The sequence below is a fragment of the Homalodisca vitripennis genome, chromosome 2, assembly GCF_021130785.1.
Source record: "Homalodisca vitripennis isolate AUS2020 chromosome 2, UT_GWSS_2.1, whole genome shotgun sequence".
NCBI lineage: Eukaryota > Metazoa > Arthropoda > Insecta > Hemiptera > Cicadellidae > Homalodisca > Homalodisca vitripennis.
In genome coordinates, this window is record NC_060208.1 from 97,893,428 (window position 1) to 97,920,017 (window position 26,590).

Consider the following 26,590-nt stretch of genomic DNA (forward strand, 5'->3'; position numbering starts at 1 on the left):
TTACTGATTTATTCCATTATATTTTTAACGATGATCTGATTACCTTTTCTAACTTTCATAAAGATATTCCGCGATTTCTCTTTATTACTTTATGAGCGATATAAATCATCCTCATCCTTCCATAAATCTTCAGAATTCCCTCAAATCCTGATTACTTCTTGCAAATATCCAGTTTAGTACCATTTATTTTCAAAAATTATATGAATCCTGTTTTTTATTTCTTGAGAGAGGGCCAGAGTTTAGAATATAACGAATCTTGTTAATTAACTTTGAGATAACTTCTTGAGAGAATAACCACATCTCTGTTTGCGTAGTTCTGCAAATGATGCTTATAACATTTTGAGAGAAGATAATTGACTAAGTTATTGGCTAAATATTCTTAAAATTCTGTGAGTAACTTAATATGTCTTAAGAAACGGTCCAAATGTGTATTATCTATTCTTAAAATTTTCATGAATCTGTTCATACTTCCAGATAGAGTATCCAAATCGCTGCTTTCTACTATTTTGAATTTTAAAAACGATGCATACTCGTATCTATTTTTGAAATATATTTTTACTCGCTTCTATTTGTTCTTCAAAATTCCACGAATACGATCTTAATACGCATTGAGAAGTGATCCAAGATTGTAATATCCTTTTTAAATATGAATCACTAATTACACACTATTCATAATTTCATAAACCGTTCCCATCTATTGCTTCTGGATGGAATATCAATCAAAGTCTCTCGTTTGAACTATTCAAAATTTTGAAAATACTACTTATCACATTTTGAAGAAGATCGTCGTCATATTTCCATTTATCCTTCAGAATTTCATGAATGCTTAGGCCTATACCTTAGTAAGGGAGCTGCTCTAAATCGGTACTATCCTAACGTGTACAGATTTTACTCGCACGTTGTAGTGTACAATTTTTCACTAATTCTGCTGAAGACTGTTTGAAGTACTGTAGTATTCCAACAAAAACAATTTCTACTCTGCATCAGTTTTTTCCAATAATGTTTCGTTTGGGTTTGTTTCGTCATATTTTATATTGTTTCAGATAAGAACGTATTTTAGATTTCCATATTTATATTGTACACGATTGTCGGACAAATTTGTTTCAAAAACCAGGTGGACATATTTTTACACTACTAAATTGATTTTTAAAACATGCAGTTTTTAAACAATCCAAATAAGGTTTATTGTATCACCTTTAACTTTCTATTATTTTAAAATTGAACTTATAAAACTAATACTAATAATTTATTTATTTTCATGTAACTGACATAATATCAAGTACAAAATTGAAATACACAATTTTATTCAATTGTTAGGCTTTTCTTTCTTGTTACAATAGCAGAAAATAATTCAAGCCTTATAGACATTTTTCAGAATAAATGTATACTCAAATAACTTTTTGTGAAAAATTGTCTTTACTCTGTTGAATATTCAAAGTCAAAGTGTAAATACCATTAAATATGATTGGCAGAAGCAATTTGTTCAAATTACCAACGTCAATTATTTGTTATCATCGCTGAAGTAAATTAATGGTTTACACAGAAAAAACAACGAAGTTTAAAGTAATTCACAATATTGACGGATCCTATCACAAACGCTCGCCCTCTGGGAGCGAAAAACGTGAATCGTTAGTCGTGTCTACCTACAGTCACGGTATAGTAATAGCTCCAGGATGGCGGCAACCGTTGCCGTGGAGTTTACCACAGGCTGGTTCTGACCTGACAGCAAGTAATAGTTTATAACACTAATCGAGAGTGTACAGCCATCATAAAAATAGACCCAAGGTTGCAGTAACTGTATCTAAATTGCTTCAGCATCTGTTGGTTGGGTCAACAGGAAGTATCGCTTATAATCCTTTGTTAGAATACGGATAACAGAGAGTATACAAAAGTAACAGTATGAGTATATGTACATAATAGTCGGATAACCGTCGGACTTCAATCATACTACAGCGGCACTCAACAGCCGCTGGACAATGTGACAGCTGCATGTTTTCTCATTTTCCAAACCATATGAACCAGAATATTTGAGAGAACGGTACCATAGCGGATTTAGATTACTTCGACGTGAAATTCTCCCACAAAATTCGAGAATATAACCCTCAAAATTCACCGGTCGGGTTGACAGGAGGTAATTGTTTATCACAATTTGGCAGAACGCGAATAAACGGGAGTATATAAAAGTAACTGCATTAATAAAAAAAATTTAGGATTGCGATGGCCGTCATACTCGAATTACAGCATAGGAACTCAACCGTGAAGAGAGGCACTCAACATTTATTGATCGGGTAGATAGGAAGTAATAATTTGTTATATTTTGACAGAAAGCTGACAATTGAGAGTATATAGCAAGTAACAGCGCTAACCAAAAATTCATTATTGCGAAGACCATCGTACTTGAATTCTAGGCCAGAGTAAAAGGAAAGAAATGCTGGTCAGGAATTTAAAAACTTGCTTCATTATATTTGTTTTTAACCGAGTGGTTCGGAAATTTAAGGGAATATTGCTATAACATACTTAGAACTCGCCTGAATAATCTGTATAGGGTCGGCAAAAGACATTCCAAAAGTTGCACAACTATTGTTGAATCTTCTATACCTTTTATAATTACGATAGAATGACTGTGTTCCACAAAACGCAAAACGTTAAAATAATATCTTTTACATGTTCAATATAAAAGCTAATCGATTACTCATGTAATCTAAAAAAAGCAGAAATAATGTATTGCAAATTTTGTCGGTAAATATTGATAATCTACAGTATCTAAGTCCATTTATATTCATTGCTTTCTTTCCTTTCCTGAATTTTTGGAATTTAGAACCTTTTGATATAATCCCTCCGGTAAAATCATAGTATAATAAAATTGTACTGTAACGCTCACGGAAACTAGAAAAACTAAAAAGAAAAAAAAAGAAAAGTTACAACCAAAACAGCAGTCTAACTTTTCCTTTCTCACTGAAATGAATACAAGTCTACAAAAACCATAATCGCGATCCAGACATTGTATACAAAGTGTATAAAGGGCAGAAATACTGCATTTGCTTGGTTGTGCAAGTGAAAACTATCGTGTCTGGTAATATATGTCCTGCTTGATTTTTCTCATTTGACCATTCTTGTCTTTAGTATGAATGCCAGCCTGATCGCCTGATCGCCTGATGCGTGGGGTATGATGCCAACCTCACTTCTCTATCCCCACATTCCACAATACACGATCTTCCAGCTCAGAATAATAACCTATACAGCCAGAACATGTACTCTTCCTAGTCATAAAATGGCTACTAAGACAATATGTTCTTGAATGTTTGTTAAAGTAACTCTCTTAGTTTCTTAGGATTGAGCAACAGGTCTCATGACTATTACCTGAGTTTTCCGGTTCAACCTGCGTTGAAAAATTGCCTTCAAATTTAAATTCTTGAACTATTTCTGCCTTGCTGCAGAGAGTCATCTTCATTCAACATATTTTAACCCGAAGTTCTGTGTTTTAATAGTAATTATCAATAAATTAATCACACTGGACAATCGTTACTAACCGACTAAATAAATCTCATAAGATAAAGTCAGAGCTACAAAAACGTAGACAGAAAAAATCATCTTCGTCGCAACAGAATTTAAGTCTCGCTTTCTGTGTACGAGTGTTTATGCAATTTTTATTATAAGAGGAAAGGGTACGGGGAAAGGGGGCCTTTAATCTTTAATTCAGTGCTATAGTGAATATGTTCAAGCGAAAAAAGAGTAAGGACTTCAGATACGAATTTCCTGCTCGCCATCTCTTATCTTTAAGTGTATTCGTATAATGATATGTTCGGCTTAAACTTAGCGATAACCTCTCAGAATATGTTTCCAGTGCCCAATCTGATAGGCACGACTGTTGTTCGCACGAGCGGCCGCCACTAGCTGTGGGAGTCGGTGGGGGGAGGGTGAACAGCTAGCTGTTAAATGAGCTGCAACAGCCGCCAAGCTGTTCCGCATTCTCGCCCAGCTAATGGTGGTTGATTTACGCGCGCTTGCAAGCATTATATCTTGCACTTCCTGCGTATGTCTCAAATGCAAGGAGTTAGACTGTTATAGCTCTAAGTCTAAAATACATGAGTCTACTGTATCAGTTGGCAGAAATTATACCGTCTCTACTGAGAATTGTCTCTAACTATTTTGTTACCAGTTCATGAACGGTCTTTAGAAATCAATGGCAATATTTTTTATCGGGAAAATGGTACCGCTTACTTTAATCAAAGTGCTCATGATCAAGTGACTCACTCACCGTATATATCGTACGTAGTCTATCTAATGCCATAGTCTGCCTAACCTTTCCGTATAGTATGCCTAACTGCACTTTTACTTTGTTAATTGATTCTTATTTATATTTGCGGGTTTAGTGAGTGAGCAATCTTCGCTCTAAATATTACAATGTATTAAATTTTCGGTTACTCACTGTGGAACAAAAAGATCACGAAACAATCCGAAAATTTAGTTAAGATATCAGCATGTTTTATGGGCCTTCAAGCTATGACACATCGAATAGTTTAAAAGGTACTGGGTAAACCAGTGTTTTAAATACAACAGTTTATTGTTTAGCACCTAAAATAAAACCAGCAACAAAATGTCAAATCACAAAAGCAAATTCTTTCGTATTAACTCCGAACCTCGTGGCACTCCTTCCGGATGCGTAAGTCACTTCCCACTTGCATAGATATAGACGATAAAGAGGCCGAAAGGGGAGAGGAATGTTGGCCTGAGGAACGGCCGCGACTACGGGACATTACCGGGGAAAGTGGGGAGAAAGTCGCAGACAAGACAAGACGGCGGACAGACGGACGGACGTGGGGGAAGAAACCAGCTGATCGATCATTGACTCGAGCTGCCCTTGCAGTTCCGGTAGTTAGAGCTCGCTGTCCTAGCATTCCCAGTATAGAATCACAATTTCATCGTTCATTTGTGATGTTCTTTCTTGTCTTAAAGAATCGTGCAAACATTTCTGTATTTCTCGTGGTTACATCAAAATTGAAAGTAGAGTTATATTTGACATATTTTGGTCGATACAATCTGTTTAGTTTTATCTCATTAATCATAAAGTTCTTTGAAAGAAGTAAAGACAATATTTCAGTTAAGCCTGAGAAATAATGCAAGATTGTCACGTCATACAGACTAGAAAATAATAATCTTAAACTCTTTTTAAAGTAGTAGTAGTAGTAGTAGTAGTAGTAGTTGTTGTTGTTGCTTTGCAATGTTATTATGTACACATATTGTAATACTACTGTATGACAAGAAAAATGATTAAAATAAACATATTTATTTCATTACCATTGCGGGTCTTAATTGCAGATGTTAGTCATAATGATTGGATAATAAGTTCTCGGTTAATTTCCATCGTTCGAAAAATATTAAAGTACGTTTCGAGGATTCCAATCTAACCCCATCATCAGGCGTCACACTGATTTGGTTACGGTTCCGCACCAAGAATCAATTCTTTGTTTACTCATTGTTACATCTTTGTCACTCATATTAATATTATACCTGAGGATTTGCCATCTTTCATTCAAGAAACGACAGTGGTGGTTTCCCGGGAAAAGGGCGTGTCTTATTTACGAAGTGTGTAAAACAATCTTTTACTATGAGATACTCATGCAAACGATGCTTGAGCAGGCATTAGTGTTGTTTACAATCTTAGACTAATTATATTAAGGCATTCTACTAAACTTAGTTAAAAATTTCGTCAACATTTTTATTCACTTCTTCAGTGATTATCAGGTTATATCACAGACTATCCACGTATAGGTTTTGTATTTCTGTGGTATATTTAGTACTCTTGTAAAGTCAATTTAGATAGAACGGTTGTGAGAGTGCTTTACTCTCCTATATAGTCTACTTTCATCTCCATCCTTGATTTTACTCACATAAGAACAATGTTAAACCTAATTACCTTTTACGAGCATATGTTTGATTTAGAATTATAGAAGATAACCTGATTTTAAATACCCAAGTAATACACATCCAAACTTTGTATAGTTTTAGTGATTATTAGTAGATTATTCAGAAAGAACACAAACTTATTTATGTTTCAAAGTTTAGATATTACAAAAAATTAAAAAGGTTTAAAATATTCTAATAAGACTAATTCAAGATGACGGTAAATTCGGCTCTTAAACGAAAACTTGATGAGCTAGAGAGCAGCTCTTCATGTGTTTTCATAGGAATTTTGTCAGACATCGACGTTCAAACCTGTATTTGTCATTGTATAGACTACGTAAGCAACCTTGTGAAGTTCTAAACTTATGTTTTGCAAACCCGTTAAAATGTCAACACCACAACTTCATTACTCGCATCTTTCTAGTTCTCAGAAGTTTTTTCTCCATCTCCTGGCTTCTCCAAGGAACTGGTTGTTATAATCTCTAATTCTGTTGATAATCACTTGAATGAATAATGTAGTTTCACACCTAAAACAATCATACCAATTTACAAAATTATCTATAGTTTCATTATTGTTTCATATAATGTTAATTTGTTAATGGCAAATAATGTTCATTTAAATTTTATATGATATGGATCTATTTACAAACCAGTTTATTTACAAATTCTTGGCTTGTACAGAAACCGACATGTAATTATATGACAAATACGTAAATATATTTACTGAAGAAATTTCTACGGAAATAGTTGAGTCAGGTAAAAACATTTATCATGCAAAATTACACCGAGGATTTTGCATTACTCCGTGTTAAACAAAGACACAAATTTTTATTGCTTTAACCATATTTTTTAATTTTGTGTGTCCATCACCTTGTTTTGGAATTGCGTATTGTTTCCATGCTTAACGTATTTTACGATTTGATACTCGAAGAAGAGGGCCAATTCTCAAACCGACGTGTCCATAATCCTGTTATCCTTTCAAATATCCATCGTCAGTAATGAAATTTAAAGAAATAGTACATAATATTTGGGAAAATATTTTTATTTAGTCGTAATACTGAAAATTGAGAACTATTTTTCGGAATACAATTCCAAAGGCAAATTATCCGTTCTATGAAAGCTTATAAAATTCTTTTTCTAGATATTCTCGTATTTTCAACGACTTGATTATTATATTTATTGTCTTGATATGAGATGTTATTGACTCACTTTTACACTAGCTAAGGTCGGATGAGAATATTACTTTCATTGGCATACGGCCTGCCTAATTGGCCAAGTACGATCCTTGTTGAATTCTTGTGTAGTTGTTTGAACCTGTACGGAAGACTTGAATCTCGTTGTGGAAACCAGTGGACATCAGGTTGATGACACTGAAATATAAAAAATGCTTCGTTTATTATTACCAGTTTTTGCATTCCCTAATCATGTTCGAAAAGAAGAGGAAATAACGCTCGTGTAAAAACACTCACGCGAACCGACACCGTGGTCATCCGAGCGTGGTGGGAACTACGAAAAAAGTCAAGGAAACGTTTCTATGAGAGAGCAACGACTGTTGTAGTGTTAGACTCGAGTTCCGATCTGTTTCGCGCTTCGAGGTTGGCTCTACCGACAAAAATGAATGATCAGCAGACTGAAACTTTGAACAGCTGTTGTCCAGTCAGCTGACGTCTCCGTCACACCCCGGCTGACCGCGCTGCGCCTATCACAAGCCGGAAATCGGGAAACCGCGTTCTGCAACGAACAGCTTTCATGACATTCCATCACGCTAGCCTCTCCACTGTCCAATACAATGTTTGAGTGTTACATAACATAGTGTGTTCAGAAAATTAATTAATGTGTTTTTCTTATTAATGTAAAAATATTATACTACAAGTAGTAGTTATAGAATATTATGTGTATAATACAACATTCACTCAACGGTATTTTTTCTAAAATTAAAATTGATAAAGAATTGAATAGGTTATTAACGACGAACACAGCTTATTTTAAACTGTTGTGGCATTTTGACACTTAATCTTAATCAATTGCATTTATTTTTTAATTATATAGAAATCATTATCGTTTTTATGCCAAATATTTAGGGTTTAGTATAGTGAACTTTTGAAATTGTATATACAAAATTAAACCACACGAGAAATGTTTATATTATTGGCTTTTAATGGGTTGCATTCAAAGAACAACAAATATAGCTGGGATTTATTAACTATTTTCGATTTAGTAAAGCAGACACGAGTTTGTGTACATCTTTTAAAATCTGCAATCGATTATAGTCACAAATATCCAGTTATTAACTTTCAGGATGTGACTTCTTCATTTCCTCTTTTCGTCCAGTATTTCAGAGGATTTGTTAGACCAATACTAACATTCATACAATCTCAGAATAAGTCATTTGTTTTTTAATCTCTACGTCTCGGTGTTTTCCTACAAATAAACCTTTAAGAATAGTTGCATTACCATTTAACCTCCATAGAATGTAAATGCGATTGCGATATTATGTTGCTGGCGTTTTGCATTTCTGGAGATTAACCAACCATTCCATTGTATATATCACATGACGGCATTTCTATTTAGCTGTTATCACAATTATGTGTGACATAATTTCTAACTATAGGCAACGACGACGTGAGCTCAGGTAGGGGGCCATGTGCGAGGCTATCTACTCTCTCCCTGACCTGCGCGGTCACGTTATAACTAATGCACGTTCCGTCTTGTCCGAGCCTGCCTCCGATAACCTTGGCAAACAACGCCAATTGTTTCTTTCTCTTTTTATAATCCGGATTCTTTGTATTGTCACTTGGATTGCAATCCGATAAAGAGTCGCACTTTATCAGGACATTAACATTGGTTTATTTTTTGCGCGTGCTGTCAAAGTACCAAGGCCATATTCTAATCTTAATGCCCAATACTCGTTTATATTGACACAACAGAACTTTGTTTTCTGGCAAGTCCATTAACAATGTTAAAACATGTCTCTAAATTGATGCTATTATCGATTCTTTACTTTTGTTTTATTTTATTCCACGAGATCCATGATTGTAAAAATCTATTTGACACGAAAAAGATTTCGTTTCTGTACCAGTGTGGAATCTTATCTCCTGTTTTATGTATTAAAAATGTAAAATTGACGTGTTTTCCTTAAATTAATCTGATTAAAACCACACGTTAGTTAAAACCATGCTTGACCAAATTAATTCCCCCATCGTCACGTCGTCTTCTGAGTAGCCTATACGACACTGGCCAGGTAAACTTATTTTATCTATAATTTTGAACAGTCTTCTCCTGTGACAGAACGGATTCATAAAACGTATTATAACTGTCACTGTATCATATATGATCTACATGCGATGCTTTTATCTCTACTATGAAGACCGATAAAACCACTTTCCCTTTCGAGAAAAATGATGTCGACAAGACAATATTGGAAAGCGGTGTGAAGCTGACTTTTATCTATCGTCATTTCACTTGATGTAGATGAACTATCCAATTTCAAGATAATTAAGTATCAAGTTTACTTTCTCGTTATAGTCCCATGAAGATGGTTTTCATTTCGGGCATGGTGTTCGACTGTCTTTAGATTTAAACGAGTTGGATAATCCTCATGTTTTCCACATCTAAATTTCCTAAAATTTCTCTTGGAAGCAACCCGTAATCCTTCGAATCACGGGTGTTTCATTGGTCCCGTATTAGAGAAATATTCTCCATTCCACCTTAAGTATCTTTGGTTACTTTAATAATTATAGTGTAGTTATCATTATTTTCGACTAACCATCCAAGTTGTCAAATAGCAAAATACCATCCACAAGTAACTCAGTGTTTTCGACGTTTTATTTCCCGCAAATTTCTCTTGGAAGTGAACGATAATCCTAGTAGTATAGACTAGTACAATTCATTGTTTCCATACATCCACCTTTCATTTTGCTATAAAGATTACAACAAATAATTGGCTGAGCGTTAGCAAAGTCTATCTCTCGAGGGGTTAGAAAATGTATGCCTGTCTGTTTCTCTCTATATATATGTTTGCTTGTCTGCACGATATCTCAAGAACGAACTCACCTATAGACTTAAAATTTTGCATGAAACTTATTTTCTATATACAGCATCGAAATCAATTAGGCTATGTTGAATGTCACTCCATCTTAACTTCTTTAAATTCGTCCAATTTTTCTATTTTTCCTTCTACTTTATCAACTCAATTTTCATTGTCTTCCGCCATTATTTTCTTTCGTCCTTTCCCATTTTTAATGTTTTTTTCTCTACCAGATACGTCACCAATTTATTTGTTGCAGGAGGTTTTGCCGGCGACGCTGGACCTGGATTCTCCCCTGACCGACTGGGCCCCCGTGTTGGCTTCTGTTGGTCTCCTGCTCATCACCCTCCTCCTGCTGGTCTCTCTAGTGGCCGCCGTACTCCGAGTGTACCGCCTGGTCTGTCCGTGTACTCGTCGTCCTCAACATCGTCTCCTCGAGTCTCCGGCTAGCTCACAATATGCCACTTCCAAACAGGGGTTGGTACATTCTTGGTTGGGCCAGCAGACATCTACTGGGCCTTTGCTCTACCCAGCTCCGCAGCCCGGACTCATCGTCTACCCTCCCCCGCTCTTGGTCAGTAAAAATCATTCGAATTTTATAATATTTGATAAATCATAAAATGGAAGTGGGTCAAAATTATGTAGTGGGTTATTGTTAGAAATTATGCTTTTTGATTTATCCAGGATGCAAAATATAATGTAAGAAGTTGAAATCTCACGTTATAAATACTATTTGTATGGTAGTCCTCTGTTAATTTTTACATCTCATCAATATCAGATGATTAGCCTAAGTTAGATTTGAATCTATTGTAGCCTACTTTGTGTACTTAACACAGAGTATTAAATTATTAATAATGAATGAAATAATATTTTATTATTTAGACAAATTTCAATTTATAAAATACAAATAATGTAAACAAACCAGTACTAAGTTGTAAATTATTCCTATATAATTATTGAGTAGAGGGTATATTATTCACTCATTAATAGATGTCTCTCGTGTTATGTAAAGAAACTGAGATAAGAAAATAAAACAGTAAATCGTAAAGTGGTAGATCACGTAATGAAGCAGTAGTAGCCTACTATGTAAACAATAGTGTTGAACATCTCGCCGATAGATTGCAGCACTGTGAGTGCCGTTGCTGTAATTAGTCGCGCAGATTGACAGTGCTACACTAATGGCTGTGGTTTAATTTACGCCTGGGAAGCCTTGGTGGGAATCCTAACCTTATTAGGAGTGTTTTGTAATGTGAACCTTTGTATTACTCAATGGTCTCCGCTAGGGTTTAGTCCGTGCCGTCTAATTAGCTCTTTTGGTACTTAGCTGTGTCGGCAACAGATAATCGCTTAGGGTAATCGTTGTGTTTATACGGCGTGAAGAGTTAGTTATTGAAGAACCGCCCATCGGTTAGATCTATTATATTTATTTATCTGAAGTTGCTCGACTAAATTACAATTTTTTGTGCAAACTTTCTTTTGCGTGGCACTTAACCTTACTCCACTTGTATTAAAAATGGAAAACACATTTAAAAAATGCTGATACATCATTGGTCACACAAAACAGTCAAACGCCAAATACAATTGACTTTAGGATTCGTATCCTTCGTTGAGTAAAAAAGTGTTTCTAAATCAACTCTTTCGACATTGTATATTTCATACCCAGAAATATGTCGCAAGAGTTCCGACTTTCATACTTTGTTCTACACTAATGTGTACACGTATCGTACAGTTATCACAATGTGGTTTGTCTAACTGTAGACAATTGAACGCCTCGAGTTGTCAGTTTTAATGTTTTATGTATTTTCTGACATGATGATTTATTTTTATATTAAGAAATGACAGTGCTTTCAAACGGGACTTCACTAACCTAAAATTAGAAAATAATGTACTTTTTTTTAATAGTAGTTGCCTTATCCTTCAGTTTTGACTGTTCAAAATATGTAGTTCTTATTGAAAACTTTGTGGATATTTCAGTTAATCATAAGTTTTCATAACGCTATACACAATTTTAATCTTCTACCAGGAGTGTGAAATAGCTTCTTTAATAGCCAGCAAAACAATTTATTTTATAAAATAAATGTTTTATACGTTAAAAACAAAATACAACGTGGTTTTGTTCGGAACCTTAACATGTGTGCAAAGGTAAGAGAACTTGTCCCCTTTTGATGACAGTCACTCATGCGATTGATACTTGATACTAATTTGCTGTTCATCCACAAGTAATTTGTTGATGGAATTATGTAAATTGTGTTTTGAAGTAGGTAACTCAAGTAAATAATCACTCGCAACGAGATCTAAAAGTTCAAATCTCTAAAAAGACCTTCATTCTATAGCTTATCAATTGAACAGTCTGGTAATAGATTGTTGCCCTATGAACAATAAAAACTAAATATTATTATTATTAAATAATCTTTGTATAGTACATTACTTGAAGTCGACCACGTGAACATGAGAATTTCTTTCTTTCAACGTGTTGTTTGATATAGTATTTTATAGAAAATAATAAATAAAGTTCAATTTCTTTAAAACCAGAGGATGTATTAAGCCAATGGTGCAATGTAGCGAGTACAACAGTTATCGCAAACTATAACCGGGCAACGTTGAGAGTGGCTTCTGCTTGAATGGGTGACCGTTGAGCGATATTGTCCTTGCAAGCAGCCCGCCTGCCCGGCCGTTGGTAGTAGTTCGGAAGTCACCTTTAAGCTGTTGGTCCACAGATAAGTGTTACAGAGGGCTTATTAGCCCTAACTTCGCCTGGTAAATAAGATATCTTTACCGTTACCTTTAATTTTATTAGCTTTAAAATACAAAAACGTTAAAACTACCTAACAAATGTATTTTCCCCAAACTGTAATTATTGCTATTCTCGAATTTTCTCACAAAATAAAGCGTAAGTAATTACATTTGAAATTGCTATACAATATTCCATTTCCTACCAGAAAATTCCGTTTCGTCAACATTCTTGCTTCCTGGACCCGACTGACAGACAGTCCGTTACTGTTGTCATCATAGCACAATAAAGAACAACGGTCCCAGTACCGCTCCCTGAGGTACGCCACGCTGGGTCCGTCACAGTATGACCGCGATTGTCACTATCTCATCTCGCATCTGTCCCCCTCTCTGCTGTAGTATAATCTGTGACCATTCGCAGCAAGCAGACCGAGCGCTGCAACACCAATCTACTCGTAGTAATTAGATGTCTCTTCTACATCTCTAATTACCCGCCGACGCGACGAGACGTTCAGTCGCAGGTGGAGAGCGACAATTACCACGGTTATTAATGTTCTTTATTCTTAGAGTGTGTACAAATATATGTAATGTATTTTATTTGAAATTATTTGTTTAACACACTGACAGCGGTGGATGCAGCTTTTACTATACCCCCTGTCCTAAAGTATGTGTATGTCTCGTGTTGCAGAGAAAGTGTTACTATTCTATTTTAAAATTATTCATATGATGACTAAAGCCTAGCTTAGAATTACATTTTCAGATTTTACTTAGATATAGCCTACATCTTTTACAAAATAAATCTGCTTTAAAAGGTAAAGATTCATTGTATTAGAAACAGTAAAACAATGTCATCTTGTTTATAAAATATTATATTTATATAAACAAACTAAAATGTTAGATGGAAAATTATCAAACACTTGACTACACTATACGACTTACATATTACATCTATGTTCCTTCAATATTAAATATCACTAAAACTCGTTAAGTAACGTTTCTCAGCTTCAATCATAACCTCAACATTCAGAGAAAGTAATCTGTTACGTACAAGATGGCTTATTGTCACTATGTTCAAAGAAGCCGAACAATAGAATCTAACGAGAGGCTTAAACGGCACAACACACTGTTAAATAAACGACTCTGGGCACGAACGAGCTAGATTTCGCAATTCGTCAGATAATGTAACTGCGTCTATAATGCACTTGTATACTGGCCTCACCGCTAATCCAGATGTGAAAGTAACAGGTTTCGTCAGTCAGCTGATTTCAATATATCACAGCTGTCTTAGGTTCAGGTCGTTGCCCTTTCCCGCCCACCTGCAAATGTCAGGGCAAGGTGCCCTTTGTGTTTACTTGAGTGTGACAATTATGACGTTATACGGGTCCGGAATTTCTCGCCGTTTCTACACTAGAAACGGCCGATTGATTTGTTGGAAGGGGGATAAAGAGAGGGGGTCTTTACATTCCGTTCAGGCGTGAAAGTTCCAGTTGTGGATTTAAACGAAACTGTTGAGAAACCAGCGCGTACCTATTGCGTAGTGCGGTATTTTATAGCCTTTTGTGAACACAGGTGCGCAAGCAATTTTGCTGATTAGGTTTGTGTGAATAACACGCCGTGTATCAAGGCCGTAAATAGAAATTTGGAATCTTGAGTATCTCCATTTCTGTCTTTCCAGTAATTTGGGAACTTTATTTCATATTTACTTACAACAATAAATAAGCCAAATAAGTTCCATCATTAATCAACTCTAAGTCCTTACGTATTAAACATGTGCGTAACTTTATCCTGCAACAAATCGTATATCATTTCCCAAATGATGGCATTGGAATTTTATGAATTTGGAATATCTGCAGTTACGGCATGTAGCTTACCAAGTTCTCATAATCAAACAAATATATGTAGGTTTCAACATTTTAGCTACTGTAAGAATTATATGGTTCTCAAAATCTTGCACCTTAAGTTCACTATAAACTTTTGTAGGTACTGTGTCGATTGGAGCTACTCACAAGTCCCACTATTCATATTATGGTTATATAGTTATTGTCAGTAGGTAGTTAAAATAATTCGCTACAAGAGAGTGAAAGTATGGTATATGTCCAATCAAAAGCCAACTAAACATTTTCATAAAATAATTAAAGAGAGAACGCTTGGAGATTATTTTGCTTTGGACAGAAATAAAAATTAATCCTCGATGCCTTGAATGGATGAAATAACCCTCCAAAAAATAGAAGGATTAAGCTAAAATAACAAACTTACAACTTTTACAATGTTTTAGGCGATGTAATAGTTGTACATAATCTTCACTGTTACAAAACATTTAGTAGTATATGTAAATTTAAAAGATACAGCATAATAAATTAATCTCTATTAGGCACAGAATGTTTGTTTTGTTTACTTGTTTGCTTAATTATTCTATATGTACAATACGGATTACTCTCAGATAAGTTCTCATCTATATAATTTAGATCTGGCTAGTAGAAGCAAAATCTTGTTGTCACATCTGGACAACTTAAATTTCAAGTAGTGATATGTCACAACCGCTAATGTTGAGTTATTGGGGCAGGTAATAACTCGGTCGGCAGGTTTAATATACCAAAATTATTTGTTGTGACAAACCACAACACATTGACATTTGAAAAATTTTAGAATCAAAATGCAGGATCCCAGATTGTCGAAAATATCAACTACATCAAAATAAAGTGTTTACTACTCAAAACTAGTCTGTAATGGATCAACAACGGTAACGGTATTAGAACCAAAAGTAGTAAACGTAAGCCAGTAATTGGAAACCAGATACCGCTATTCCATTTTACAAATTAAATCCTAGACTCCTCCATTATTGCAATTAAATTTGTACTACAGCTACTAACTCCTTATATAGTTAATGAAATATTATTTGTATTGTTGGGTGTGTTTTTTTAAAGTATTACTTATAATACGTAGCTTATATTGAGTAGTTTGATTCAGAAATTGGCACGGCCAAAGTGTTGTGTGCTTGTTTTTCAACAAAGTGTTGTTATATTACAACTAAGTTTTGGATTTCAGAATCTGTGATGTATTTGGTTTCAGTTATATATTATTTGCAAACTGCGTGCAACAATATTCGAGTTCATTAATTATGACTCCATTTTGCCACAATATCAAATAAGAAATCATAGAACTCACATTGTTTTGGTCAAAACTGAACCAGATGTATTCAATACAACGCAATGAGCATTTTTCTTTTATTCTTTTAAATATATGTGTGTGCACACAGAAACACAAGAGTAAAGGTTAAATTATTCACTTCAACCATAATACCATATAATATGATAAAGGGGTTTGACTTGCAATAATGTTAAAATAAAAAGTGCGAATAACGATACATTTTAGATTATTTACGAAATTATAAAGAACTAACAGGGTTTGTAAACTGGATAGACGTTTACTTAGTCGGCTCTTTTTCTGCCTCCGAAACAAATAAATAAGATTTTCAGTATACAATTAAATATGTTCTAAATTGAATTGACCTATATTTTTTATAAATATGCGCTTTAAATGTTCATGCGTTATTTCTCTCAATAAGAAAATTTAAAATTTTCATATACATTCAAACATACAAAAGACAGATATCACCTGTTCCATGGGAATCAGTTCAAACACAATAGATTAGGCGGCAGATATTATTTAAAATGTACTGGCCACGCTTTCTTTCCCACATTCCAATTCTGTGAGTCAGCTATTTTGATGTTATGTTCAACGAGTAAACATAACCTACCCTTCATAGGTCCACTCAGTCCGTCGTTGAAATTCCTTTTGTATGTACTGGTATTAATTACTTAAATAAAAATTCTTCAATCTACAAAAATAACTCTTCATGAAAGCAAGTATTATGTTAATACGATTTGAATCTAACATCATGCTAACATTAACTGAATCAAAACACTGATTGAAAAGACTACCGTAATATAATATAATTCTTTTCAATTTCTATCGGTTTATTCACTGCTACCGGTGCGGCGTACATTTGCAAGACAATTTTGTCAATAAGACTATTCAAGTTTTATACAAATATGACACTGTACATAACTTTCGTAATCCGATATGCAAGATCCAATTTATATTCTATACTAATACAACCCAGTTTATCGTGAAATTGATGAACTGAATTGAATGGCAGTTTCCTTTTAGAAAAAATCGATCGTCATCCGCGCTAGTTTTGGCGGGGCTTGCGAAATTGCGATGGAGAAATATCAAGATGATAAATGAAAGGACATACCGTGTTTATATTGGCACACAAATAACTTTCATACACGTAAATAAAGTTGTCGTATATCATAATATCGGCCTGTATATCGGGATAAAGAAACTAAACTTTTTTACTTTACGATTATTGGTTGGTTAAGAGACTATTCAAGACCACCTGAAAATGTATTTATATACTCGTATACAAGTGCGGATCTAGTGCTGATTTCTGAGGAAGGGGTTTGGTTTTAGTTTACGTTTGTATCTTTGTTTATTTTTAAAAGTAATTTTGCATTTCAATTATACAAAACTAAAAAGTTTAGACAGAAATGTACCTCATTCTCAGTTTATCGAGTTAAGTTTATTTTTTTGTTTAAGGATTATATATATATATATATATATATATATATATATATATATATATATATATATATATATATATATATATATATTCTTGATCGGGAAAGAGGCAAACTAAACATTGGTGGCAGATATAAAATTCACTGGAACCAGAGGTGCTCATACAGGTTCAAAACCTGAGAAATTACGTATTAATCCGCGGGTAACTGTTACTTTTTCATAAAAACAGTCCACGTGACCATGGATCCACTACTGACTGTATAAAAGAACAATTTGCGTAGTTAATGACAATTTTTGAGCATACCCGATTAGATACGGAATTGACCGATGCGATTATTGGCCCAATCGATTTATCACTAGTTGTCCGGCTTTAACTGCCCTTTTAGTCTGAAAACGAAAGTATTGGGGCAGATGACTGGAGAAAGCAGCGAAAGTGGTCAAGTGCGATCAGGCCGGGTTCGGCCTCACATTATATAGAATAACCGCCGTCCTCGAGAGCCCGCCGCGCCGACTTTCGATTTCCGACCCACGCGCATGCGTGACCATGAACTTCGCTTTCCATTTGGAGGTTTTGTTAGCCATACACAAAACAACGATTAGACTTAGATAGCTTTGTATTGGTTGTTAGCAATTGATTTATGATATCCTGTAATCAGTTTCATGTAAATAATGCCAAATTCTTGTCTACAATACCGCAGAACGTAATTATTTAATACACATTATTATATTATATTATATTACAGTTACATAATATCATATATCCACGGTTTCATAGATGTTCTGTAATGACATGCCTTGAACCTTTCTTATAGCTCTTTGTAATTCAATATAGTATGTAATTCAATGTTAGCATGGCAATGAGGACTTAAGATTTTGATTAATCACACAAAAACCAAGGTTTCAAAATTAACACTCATGTCACGTCATAACATTTCAGGAGTTTCTAACTACAAATTACATTTTCTCTATTCATCTAGCAGAGATATAATTTAATATGTGAATAAAGTTTTGGATGAGTTTAGTAATTGAACATCAATTCTCTCTCAAAAATATCTGTTTATGTTGCTTAAATAACTATGCATTTTCTAGTTGTCGGCAAACTTTCCCAATTTGGGTTTAGTAATGTCCTCCTAGACGTCATGTTTACAATATATCCTAATGTCAGAAATGTTGTTGTTATTCTGATTTGGAAAATAATTACTTTTTGACTTTTTTAATAGTTAAAATTTATAACATACACGAAATAAGTTTTTGCGGGTTCAATACCCAGTTTTAATAACATTAAAGTTAATTAACCTTTCAGAAGTGAAACGTAGATGCGAACTCAAAACAGTATATAAATTAGATCATGAAGAATGCAAAGGCAAATTAATAAAGTACACAAACAGTTTAGAAGTGTTTGAAAGTAAAAAAATTCAAATCTGATAATATTTGATAATTGTTAACAGATGGAGGGAAGCGGGCTGTACACTGTGCCTCCAAGCTCAGTTGGCTACCCACAGTGCATCAGTCCTCTGCAGCCCAACCCTTACACACAGAGACGGCGATCTCCTCACCCTCACAGAGGCCGACATTCTGTGGTAAGTTGTTTTGCTTACTTCTAATTGACGATTGAGTCAAGAAGATATTTACAGTTTTACTTTAATTTGCGAAATTATTTCAAATGAAGTGACATTTGCAAATGTTGAGTTCAGCTCCATTTCACCTTCCACTCGCTCAGTGCAGCACTTGAAATCCATCACAGTCACATACTCTACTCCTGCAATATGGTGTCCACTTCCTGACAGACTACTTTTGTGGTCTAGGTGTCTCTGATGTCGGAATGATGCAGTTTGTTTGGAGCGTTTTCGTCACTGACATTTTTGGATCTCTTCAGACAGACGTAGACTCCAGATTCCTGGGAAAGGATTCAAAGATGTTCAAAACAAACTCTATACATCGCCCCGACATCAGACACCTAGGTCACGAAAGATATCTGTCTGGAAGTGGACTCTAGATTTCAGGAGCCAAGTCTGTGACCGTCTGATTTCAGACGCTGCACTGACTGGAAGGAGAAATAAAGATAAACTCAACATCCACATTGAATCAACCCCTCCCACCATAGCTGTGTTATGAGAAGTGAAATTTTCTTTTCTTCATTGTGTTCTATCATAAGAAATATTCAGAAAATCATTGATTGTTTGTTTTCAGTCTTAAATATTATGTACTGGTGAATACAGTATCTATTTTTCACCCGTAGTCTGAAAATAAATTGTATGTCATTTTGTTACTAAAAACAAAATTAAAAATTAATAAACATTTATATTTTTGTCTAAATGATAAATATTAATACTAAAGGAACATTATAATTTTAAATCTGCATATTTAGTTAGTTCGGCAAAGGAATTAATTGGCAAGCCCTTTCCTTCAATTGGCACTTTTTTGGGAACAAAATTCAATATGCAGAAATTATGTTTTAAAACAAAATACCACAAAATATTAAACTATAAATTTCTTTCTCTAAATTCAAAAATAAACAAACAATTTTAATAGATAAAATGCTTGATTTATTCACTGATCTTTGAATACAAAAAAACATATTAATATACAGTGTATATAAAATCTGTGATTAATTTAATATTCTATATATTCGTATAATGTATTGATTGAAGATTAAGTTCTGTAATTTAGGCTTATTGTTATTTTAAGACTAGACACTATTCAACGTATTCTTGTAATAATGACTATTTTGATTTGATAGTAATTTAGTACAAAAAATTACAAATAAATTGAGCAAGAAATTAACTTTCCATAACAGGAAAAACCAATTTTTCTACACATAACGCAACTATGGTAAGAAGGGTTGATTCAATGAGAATGTTTAGTTTAGCTCCACTTGATCTTCCTCTTAGTGCAGCGTATGGAATCTGTCACTGTCACAGACCTGACTCCTGGAATCTGGAGTCACGTTTGTCTGAAGAGATCCAACAAAAATCGGTGTGGAAGTAGCTCAAAATTAACTCTTTCCATTGTTTTGAGACCAGAGACATCTGAAAAACATAGTTTAATTTAAGTGAAGAGATACTCTCATTATTTCATCAGGTGTACAACTGAGTGCACTATGATGTTTTAGACACAATCTCTAAGCATGGTGGAGTAATCAAGTTTTCTACCATAACGTAGCTACGGTGGGAAGCTATTATTGATTCTCTACATACTTCATGGTGTTACAAGTTATAAAATGCATTATTTAAAAGTTATGCTTAATTCATTAATAGATAACATACTGGCGGCTGGGTTTTCCACATAGTCAACTATCAAAAATTGGTCTTTTGGGGCAACGTAATCATTCATGATATATTGTTTGGTAGTCTTCAAAGGGTTAACATCCTGTACAGTATAATAACAATATATTAAAACTCTAAGGAATAGTTTTTATCAAAATTGTGGGGGGCAATACTTCAAATCTGTCCATTCTACTAGTGTATTCTAATGGTCATGGCACTAATAATAACTAACTGAGCCATATAAATTTGTATGACATTTTCCAGACGCCCGAAGGTACAAAGAGGAACAGACGACCAGAGAAGTCAAGGCAGAAAGAGACTCTGAAGGAGAAGGAAATCACGGATGAACAGCTGGAGAAGACTTACACAGGTCTGGACCGAGAGATAGCAGAAGAGTTTATCTCCATAGCCATGACGAACCCTGAGAGTTCTCATCGAGCACAGTTGAGGCCAAGTAGAGAGGATAAAGTGATTGACTGTATAGCACCCATGTAGCTGTAGCCTTGAGCTGTAGGTAAACACTAACAGATGGGACAGTCAACATTACAAAGCCTATCCTTGGACATGTTAATATTTTAAAAGAATGTCAAGACTGGTGACTGGTTTTAAATAATCTAAAGTTTACAAAAATAAAGTTAAAATATAGTCCATGTTATAAAACGGATAGGCTCTGAGACGTATATTCTACAAAACACCTTTCAATGAGTAAATCACAAAATTAATTCACAAAATCAAATACAGCTGTTGTTTAAAAATAAATAATATAATAATTGATTACCTTTTATTCACTGGTGGAAATAGATTTTTCTTTAATGTTACATTTCATTGTAAAATTACTACCTATGTAGAAATTTGTGTAGTCTCCACCAAAATACAAACACTAAAGTTTCAATTTTATTTAAGGTACAATTTTTAACAATAGGTTGTACTAAAAAAGAACCGTCACAGGTTTTACTGAAATAATTATGTTAACAATATTATTTCCGTTAATAAACTATGAAATTTGAAGAAATTTCTCTAGGTGGATAGTTTTTAATTTATATTCTTACTTAACTGGAAACAATCGAGTTCTTGTATATTTCAGAGTACATCTGTTTTATTAACAACCAATAAACCTGCTATTCTGTTTATGCTGCTTTTGGTTACTGTGTACCAATGGAAATTTTATTAAATGTCAGAATAGATTACAAAACACAAATTAATAATCTAGCTCTCAATATTTCAATTTCAAACAATAAACTTACTTAACCTTACGTTTACCTTTCTTGCATCAGAATATTTGCGAGAGCTACATTATTTCTGGTCACTAACCTTTAAACATGACTGTCTCCTCTGTTTGTGTTACAAGGTTGAATTTATCGTTATTGTAAAGACTGCTGCAATTTTCTACGACAGAGATCTACCTATGTTGTATTTTGAGAGATGCTCAAAGTAAGCCTTTACACTTTCATTAAGAGTTGGAATGACTGAGATGAATCATGCTCAATTTATTTGTTGAACCTGTTACGTATAAGTAATATTACAACATGTTACCTGTTACATATAAGTAATATTACAGCATGATAACTTAAAGGGCATGACTATACTTATTAATACTAACAAAAAAGAATTCAGTATTATTCTACTATCATAGTGCATACCTTTGTAAAACAACTGGTCCATGTTTGGATGTTGTATATTGTATATTGACTCACTGTACATTGTAAATAAACCATTCTAAGAATATTTGTGTTTTTATTCTCATTCAATGTTGTTGAGCATCAAATCAAAAGCAGTAGATTTGATTTAAAGTTAAAATATACTGAAAACATTTGTCTGCCCACAATACTTCCTTATTCTTATTAGCACGCTATATAAACAATTGTTTTTATAACTGTTTAACTACCAAAATGGTCCTTCCTCTCTCCCTTCAGCTAACAGCTCTCAACTCAATCCCCTGCGTGGATCACTGAAGGAATCCAGGTTTCCCTGCATATAAACTCAAAATCAGAAAACACTTTCATACAGGAGTAGCTCAGTTACAAACCCAGTTTGCAACATTTTTCAGGAGAGGCAAAAAACTGTTTTATAAAAAAGTAGTCTTAATGGATATGTGATTTTTTTTTCTTTGGTTCAGTGTACATTTCTGATACCATTTCAAGTTTAACTTTACTTAAATTGTTATTATAAGTTTAAAATATGGACAGGGTCAGGTTTGTCACTAAGATTTGGAGTTGGTAGTCTTTGTAACAAACCCAGTTGGAGGTGGCCATTTTTATAACTAACTCTGATGATTGTAGTATAGAAAGTGTAAGAGTTAGGTTTGTTTGGCCAATTGTAATATCATCCAGTTTTAATAAAACTCAACTTAAAAAAAAATTATTAAAATACAGAACATGTTACATTTTTTTAAAGCAAAAACAAAATCTTTTCTTGAGTTGGCATTATAAAAAAGAGAACAAAGCCATTTCCTTGGTAATGGTAAACTTTGGTAAAGGTAGCTATAACTTTGTTTTTAATAACATTAAAAGAATAGCAATATTAATAACAATAGCGTTTGCTAATGTATTATTAGTTCAATAATAAAAATAAGTTAAATATACAGTTTCATGTTATTCATTCCAGAAAGGTCTAAAAAACTCTGATATTTTCCACATTAGCTTCATTTATGCATTAACACTCATCGTAGTCATAAACACAGCCAGGTACTTTCTCATAGCATCATCCTGTTTTCGTCTAATATTTTATTGTCCACTTCAAACCTTTGATTTCACTCCACTCATTTCCATAGTGTGCCTTTAGTAGATTTTCAACATTGGAAAGTTTTGATGGGTTAATTTTGACACCTATTTTCAGCTGATCGGGATTGATCATTGAAATCTGTTTCTTTTTTTGGTGACTTTTAGGATGTGCAGTATCAATCTGGTATTGCATCTCTCTTTGGACTGTTAATGTCCGTTTTGGATCATCTTGCCTAGTGAAAACTAGTCTTCGGATACCAGAAATTTTAAAATGAAAGTCCTTAGTATCTTTAATGCATTCCTTGTTTCTACCATCAAAGTTTTCCCAATTTTTTCCCAGTTGTTTGACAACTCCGTAGACTGCAAAAGCTTCATGATAGTCTTTTACATCCATAATGGTGTCCTTGTTGATAACTCTTTCGATAAAGCCAAAAATCCGATCATTTGGCATAAATGAGAGTCCAGTTACATAAACAACTTCTATTTGGTTTCTGTGCTCAGGGCTGCGACTTAACCAAACAAGGCATATAGTGATCAGCATAGTATTTTTGTTTTGCCGAGCATCTATCTGCAACCAACCAGATAGTGTTGATGCCATCGAAGCAGCCTGCATGAAGCTTTGACTGCACCTCATTATACACAACAGATGCTACCTCGTTAGAGGATTTTTCCTCTCATGTTCGCACCAAGTGTAAATTGAAACATTTTCTTTTCTCAAAGCCTCCTTCCTAATAGATATGCCAGAAACTACAGTCAAATTGTAAAACAGTACAATTGGCGAGAATAGTAAATTTGATCAGGCAATTTCTGGAATAGGAGATTTTTTGCATGTCAAATGATAGAGTATATAAACCATCTTTTTGTTCTTTCAGAAGGTTGAAAAATTTTTTGCCACGGATTTTTGAAGTCTCAAGTTGAGTTCTAAGGACCTTTTTTCTCTTCATCTTTCTCATGCTTTATTGACTCACTACACTGAAGATATGAGGAGCACACATCAGTTGCAGGGGTCTTAAAACTCAAATTGAACCTTGACACAAAGATTTTTCAAAAAATTTTTCAAAACCCTGCTTAACTTTTAATTCATCATTTTGAAAGGTTGCCTGATACATTCGTTACATTTTGGCAATGCTTAGGTATATTCTACAGCTGTTTTCCCACGAGTAATGGGATTCTATTCTAACAGCTTTATAAAATTCACCACAGAGTAAATTTTCTTGTACTATCCTCTTTCCTATAACCCTCTCAAGTCTCCAGTGACACATCTGCATCATCTTTTTTGAACCTCATAAACACACCTTCCACATGGTGCTTTGTGATACCCAATATTTCTAGAAAAGATTTTCTGCACACTTTAATGCGATTCCCGGCTTAAGGTTTTAGAAACTAGCTATAGATCATACTTTTCCTACCACATTTTCCAGATTTTGGCCAATATCTAACAGGATTTGAGGCTACACAGTTTTTTAGAAGACATCTTGGCTCGCCTTCATTTTTAAAGCATACAAAGCAGAGTGGAATTCCCTTATGTCTGCCACAGACAGCAGTTTTTCCTGGATCCTCAGAGCCTGCAAGTAGGATACAACGGCATACATTTTGCACTGTATCTGAAAACAAAACACAAATGTAAAAAGTATATAAATTAACGTGTTAAGAGCCCTATTTTTGTTATCATTACAATTTGCCTAAGATTAACTGAAACAGACTTCAGTGTTGTCTTGTGTGGCACATACGGTTAGCATAGCCAGTTTTTACATGGCACAGTTTTAAGGAAATAAAAGTACACGCTTTAAAGAAAAAATGTAATAAAGACAATACTTTGGTAAACAAACAATCAAAGTTACAGCTGAAATGATAGGCCTAACCTATAAGCAGGTTGGGCTAGGATAAAGTAGCATACTAACCTTAAACGTTTTTGAGTGTTTTCTTTCCATTTTTCAGAATTTCTACATGCTTCCTGGATTGTTCCGGGGATTTTCTTGTACATTCACTTCCATAATCAACTTATTGTAAAATTAAATTTATTTTATAGAAAGATGTAATGACCACAAGGATGTCTGCCTCACAGGTACACAAACCATAACAAATCCTGGTCACTTGCCTCGTTCATGCTCTTTTACTGGCTACAATACTTGGCTGGCCGTGTTTGTAAGAGAGCACCTATGGAGCTGGCCGAATTTTGTAAGGAAGTCGAATGTTCAAATGCATTTTTGTGGCCGTTTTTGTAAGAAAAAGGCTCCATAATTGAGTTCAACACAAAAAATACTATTAGCAACAATCATAATCTCAATTTCAAAAATTTTGGACTTGGCCGGGTTAGTAACTGTGCTACTCACATATCATTGTTGTGTTTTAATTGTTAACAGTTATCAATAACTACGAGTACTTGCTCATCTATTTAATTTGGGCAGGAGATTAACTGTCTTGTGCAGTTAACATTCTAGTCTCTAATCTGCTTTGATGAGCTATTCATAATGACAAAATATCAGTATTCATTATGAGACTAACAATGTATAACTTTACTGTTGCAATATTTATTTTAATCCTGAATCTGCCAACAAACACAAGTTTCCCAAACCATCATGATTGTGTATTAATACTGGTACATGTAATGTAGAATCATTTATTTTTTTAATTAGCTCTTTTGTAATTGTGTTTATCTCATAATATAAAAGTTCTGAGTAATGTGTCATTTTCTAGCTAATGACTTATATAACTAAAGTAAAACATATAAGATGGAATTTGATTAGGTTTGGATGCATTTTTTAACACATTGGTGACAATAGTGATTTTATTTATTTTTTTAATGTCATGTATTTTGCACTACCATGCAAAATGATTTTTGCATAAGAAACATTTAAAGCCATTCTAAAACGCTGTATGATAAATTTGGTAAATCTATTGGAAATACAGCTTAGAAACTGACCAAACAAACCGTGGGGCTAAAGCAATTGTTTACTCTAAGAATAGTGTGTAATGCCATCTACTGCACATTCATAAGCAAAATCTTGAACGAATGGAAATTTAAAACTACTCTCAACTGCTTATTAATAGCAACTTTTTTTATATAACTTGTTTTATTATTCTGTAAATGTATATGACATAATTTTGAACGCTATTGTCCAATCACAAATTATTAATATAAATATACAAATTGAACATCCCACCTCTACAGTAGTATAAAGTTATTTACAGCCACAACCAATACCTGATTGCTTAAAAGATCCAGGATAACAAGTATAACTAGGAGTCAACAAATAATTATACAACAAAGTGGGGTCTTAGTCTTTATTTACATTGGACATGACTCCACTGGGTAACATTGACTAAGCTTGGAATGGTCAACATAGTACAATAATGTG

At 34.0% G+C, this 26,590-nt stretch overlaps 1 protein-coding gene across 1 annotated transcript in view; it reads left to right on the plus strand.

Annotated features, from left to right (window-relative positions):
• The window catches only part of LOC124354394, a 47,318-nt gene extending 25,084 nt beyond the window's left edge, over positions 1 to 22,234 (plus strand). The window contains exons 3-5 of the mRNA XM_046804816.1: positions 10,191 to 10,505; positions 18,694 to 18,825; positions 20,776 to 22,234. Of these exons, the coding sequence (XP_046660772.1) occupies positions 10,191 to 10,505; positions 18,694 to 18,825; positions 20,776 to 21,006 (678 nt within the window). The 3' untranslated portion in view covers positions 21,007 to 22,234. The remainder of the gene's footprint in view (positions 1 to 10,190; positions 10,506 to 18,693; positions 18,826 to 20,775) is intronic.
• The last annotated feature ends 4,356 nt before the right edge of the window (positions 22,235 to 26,590 follow it).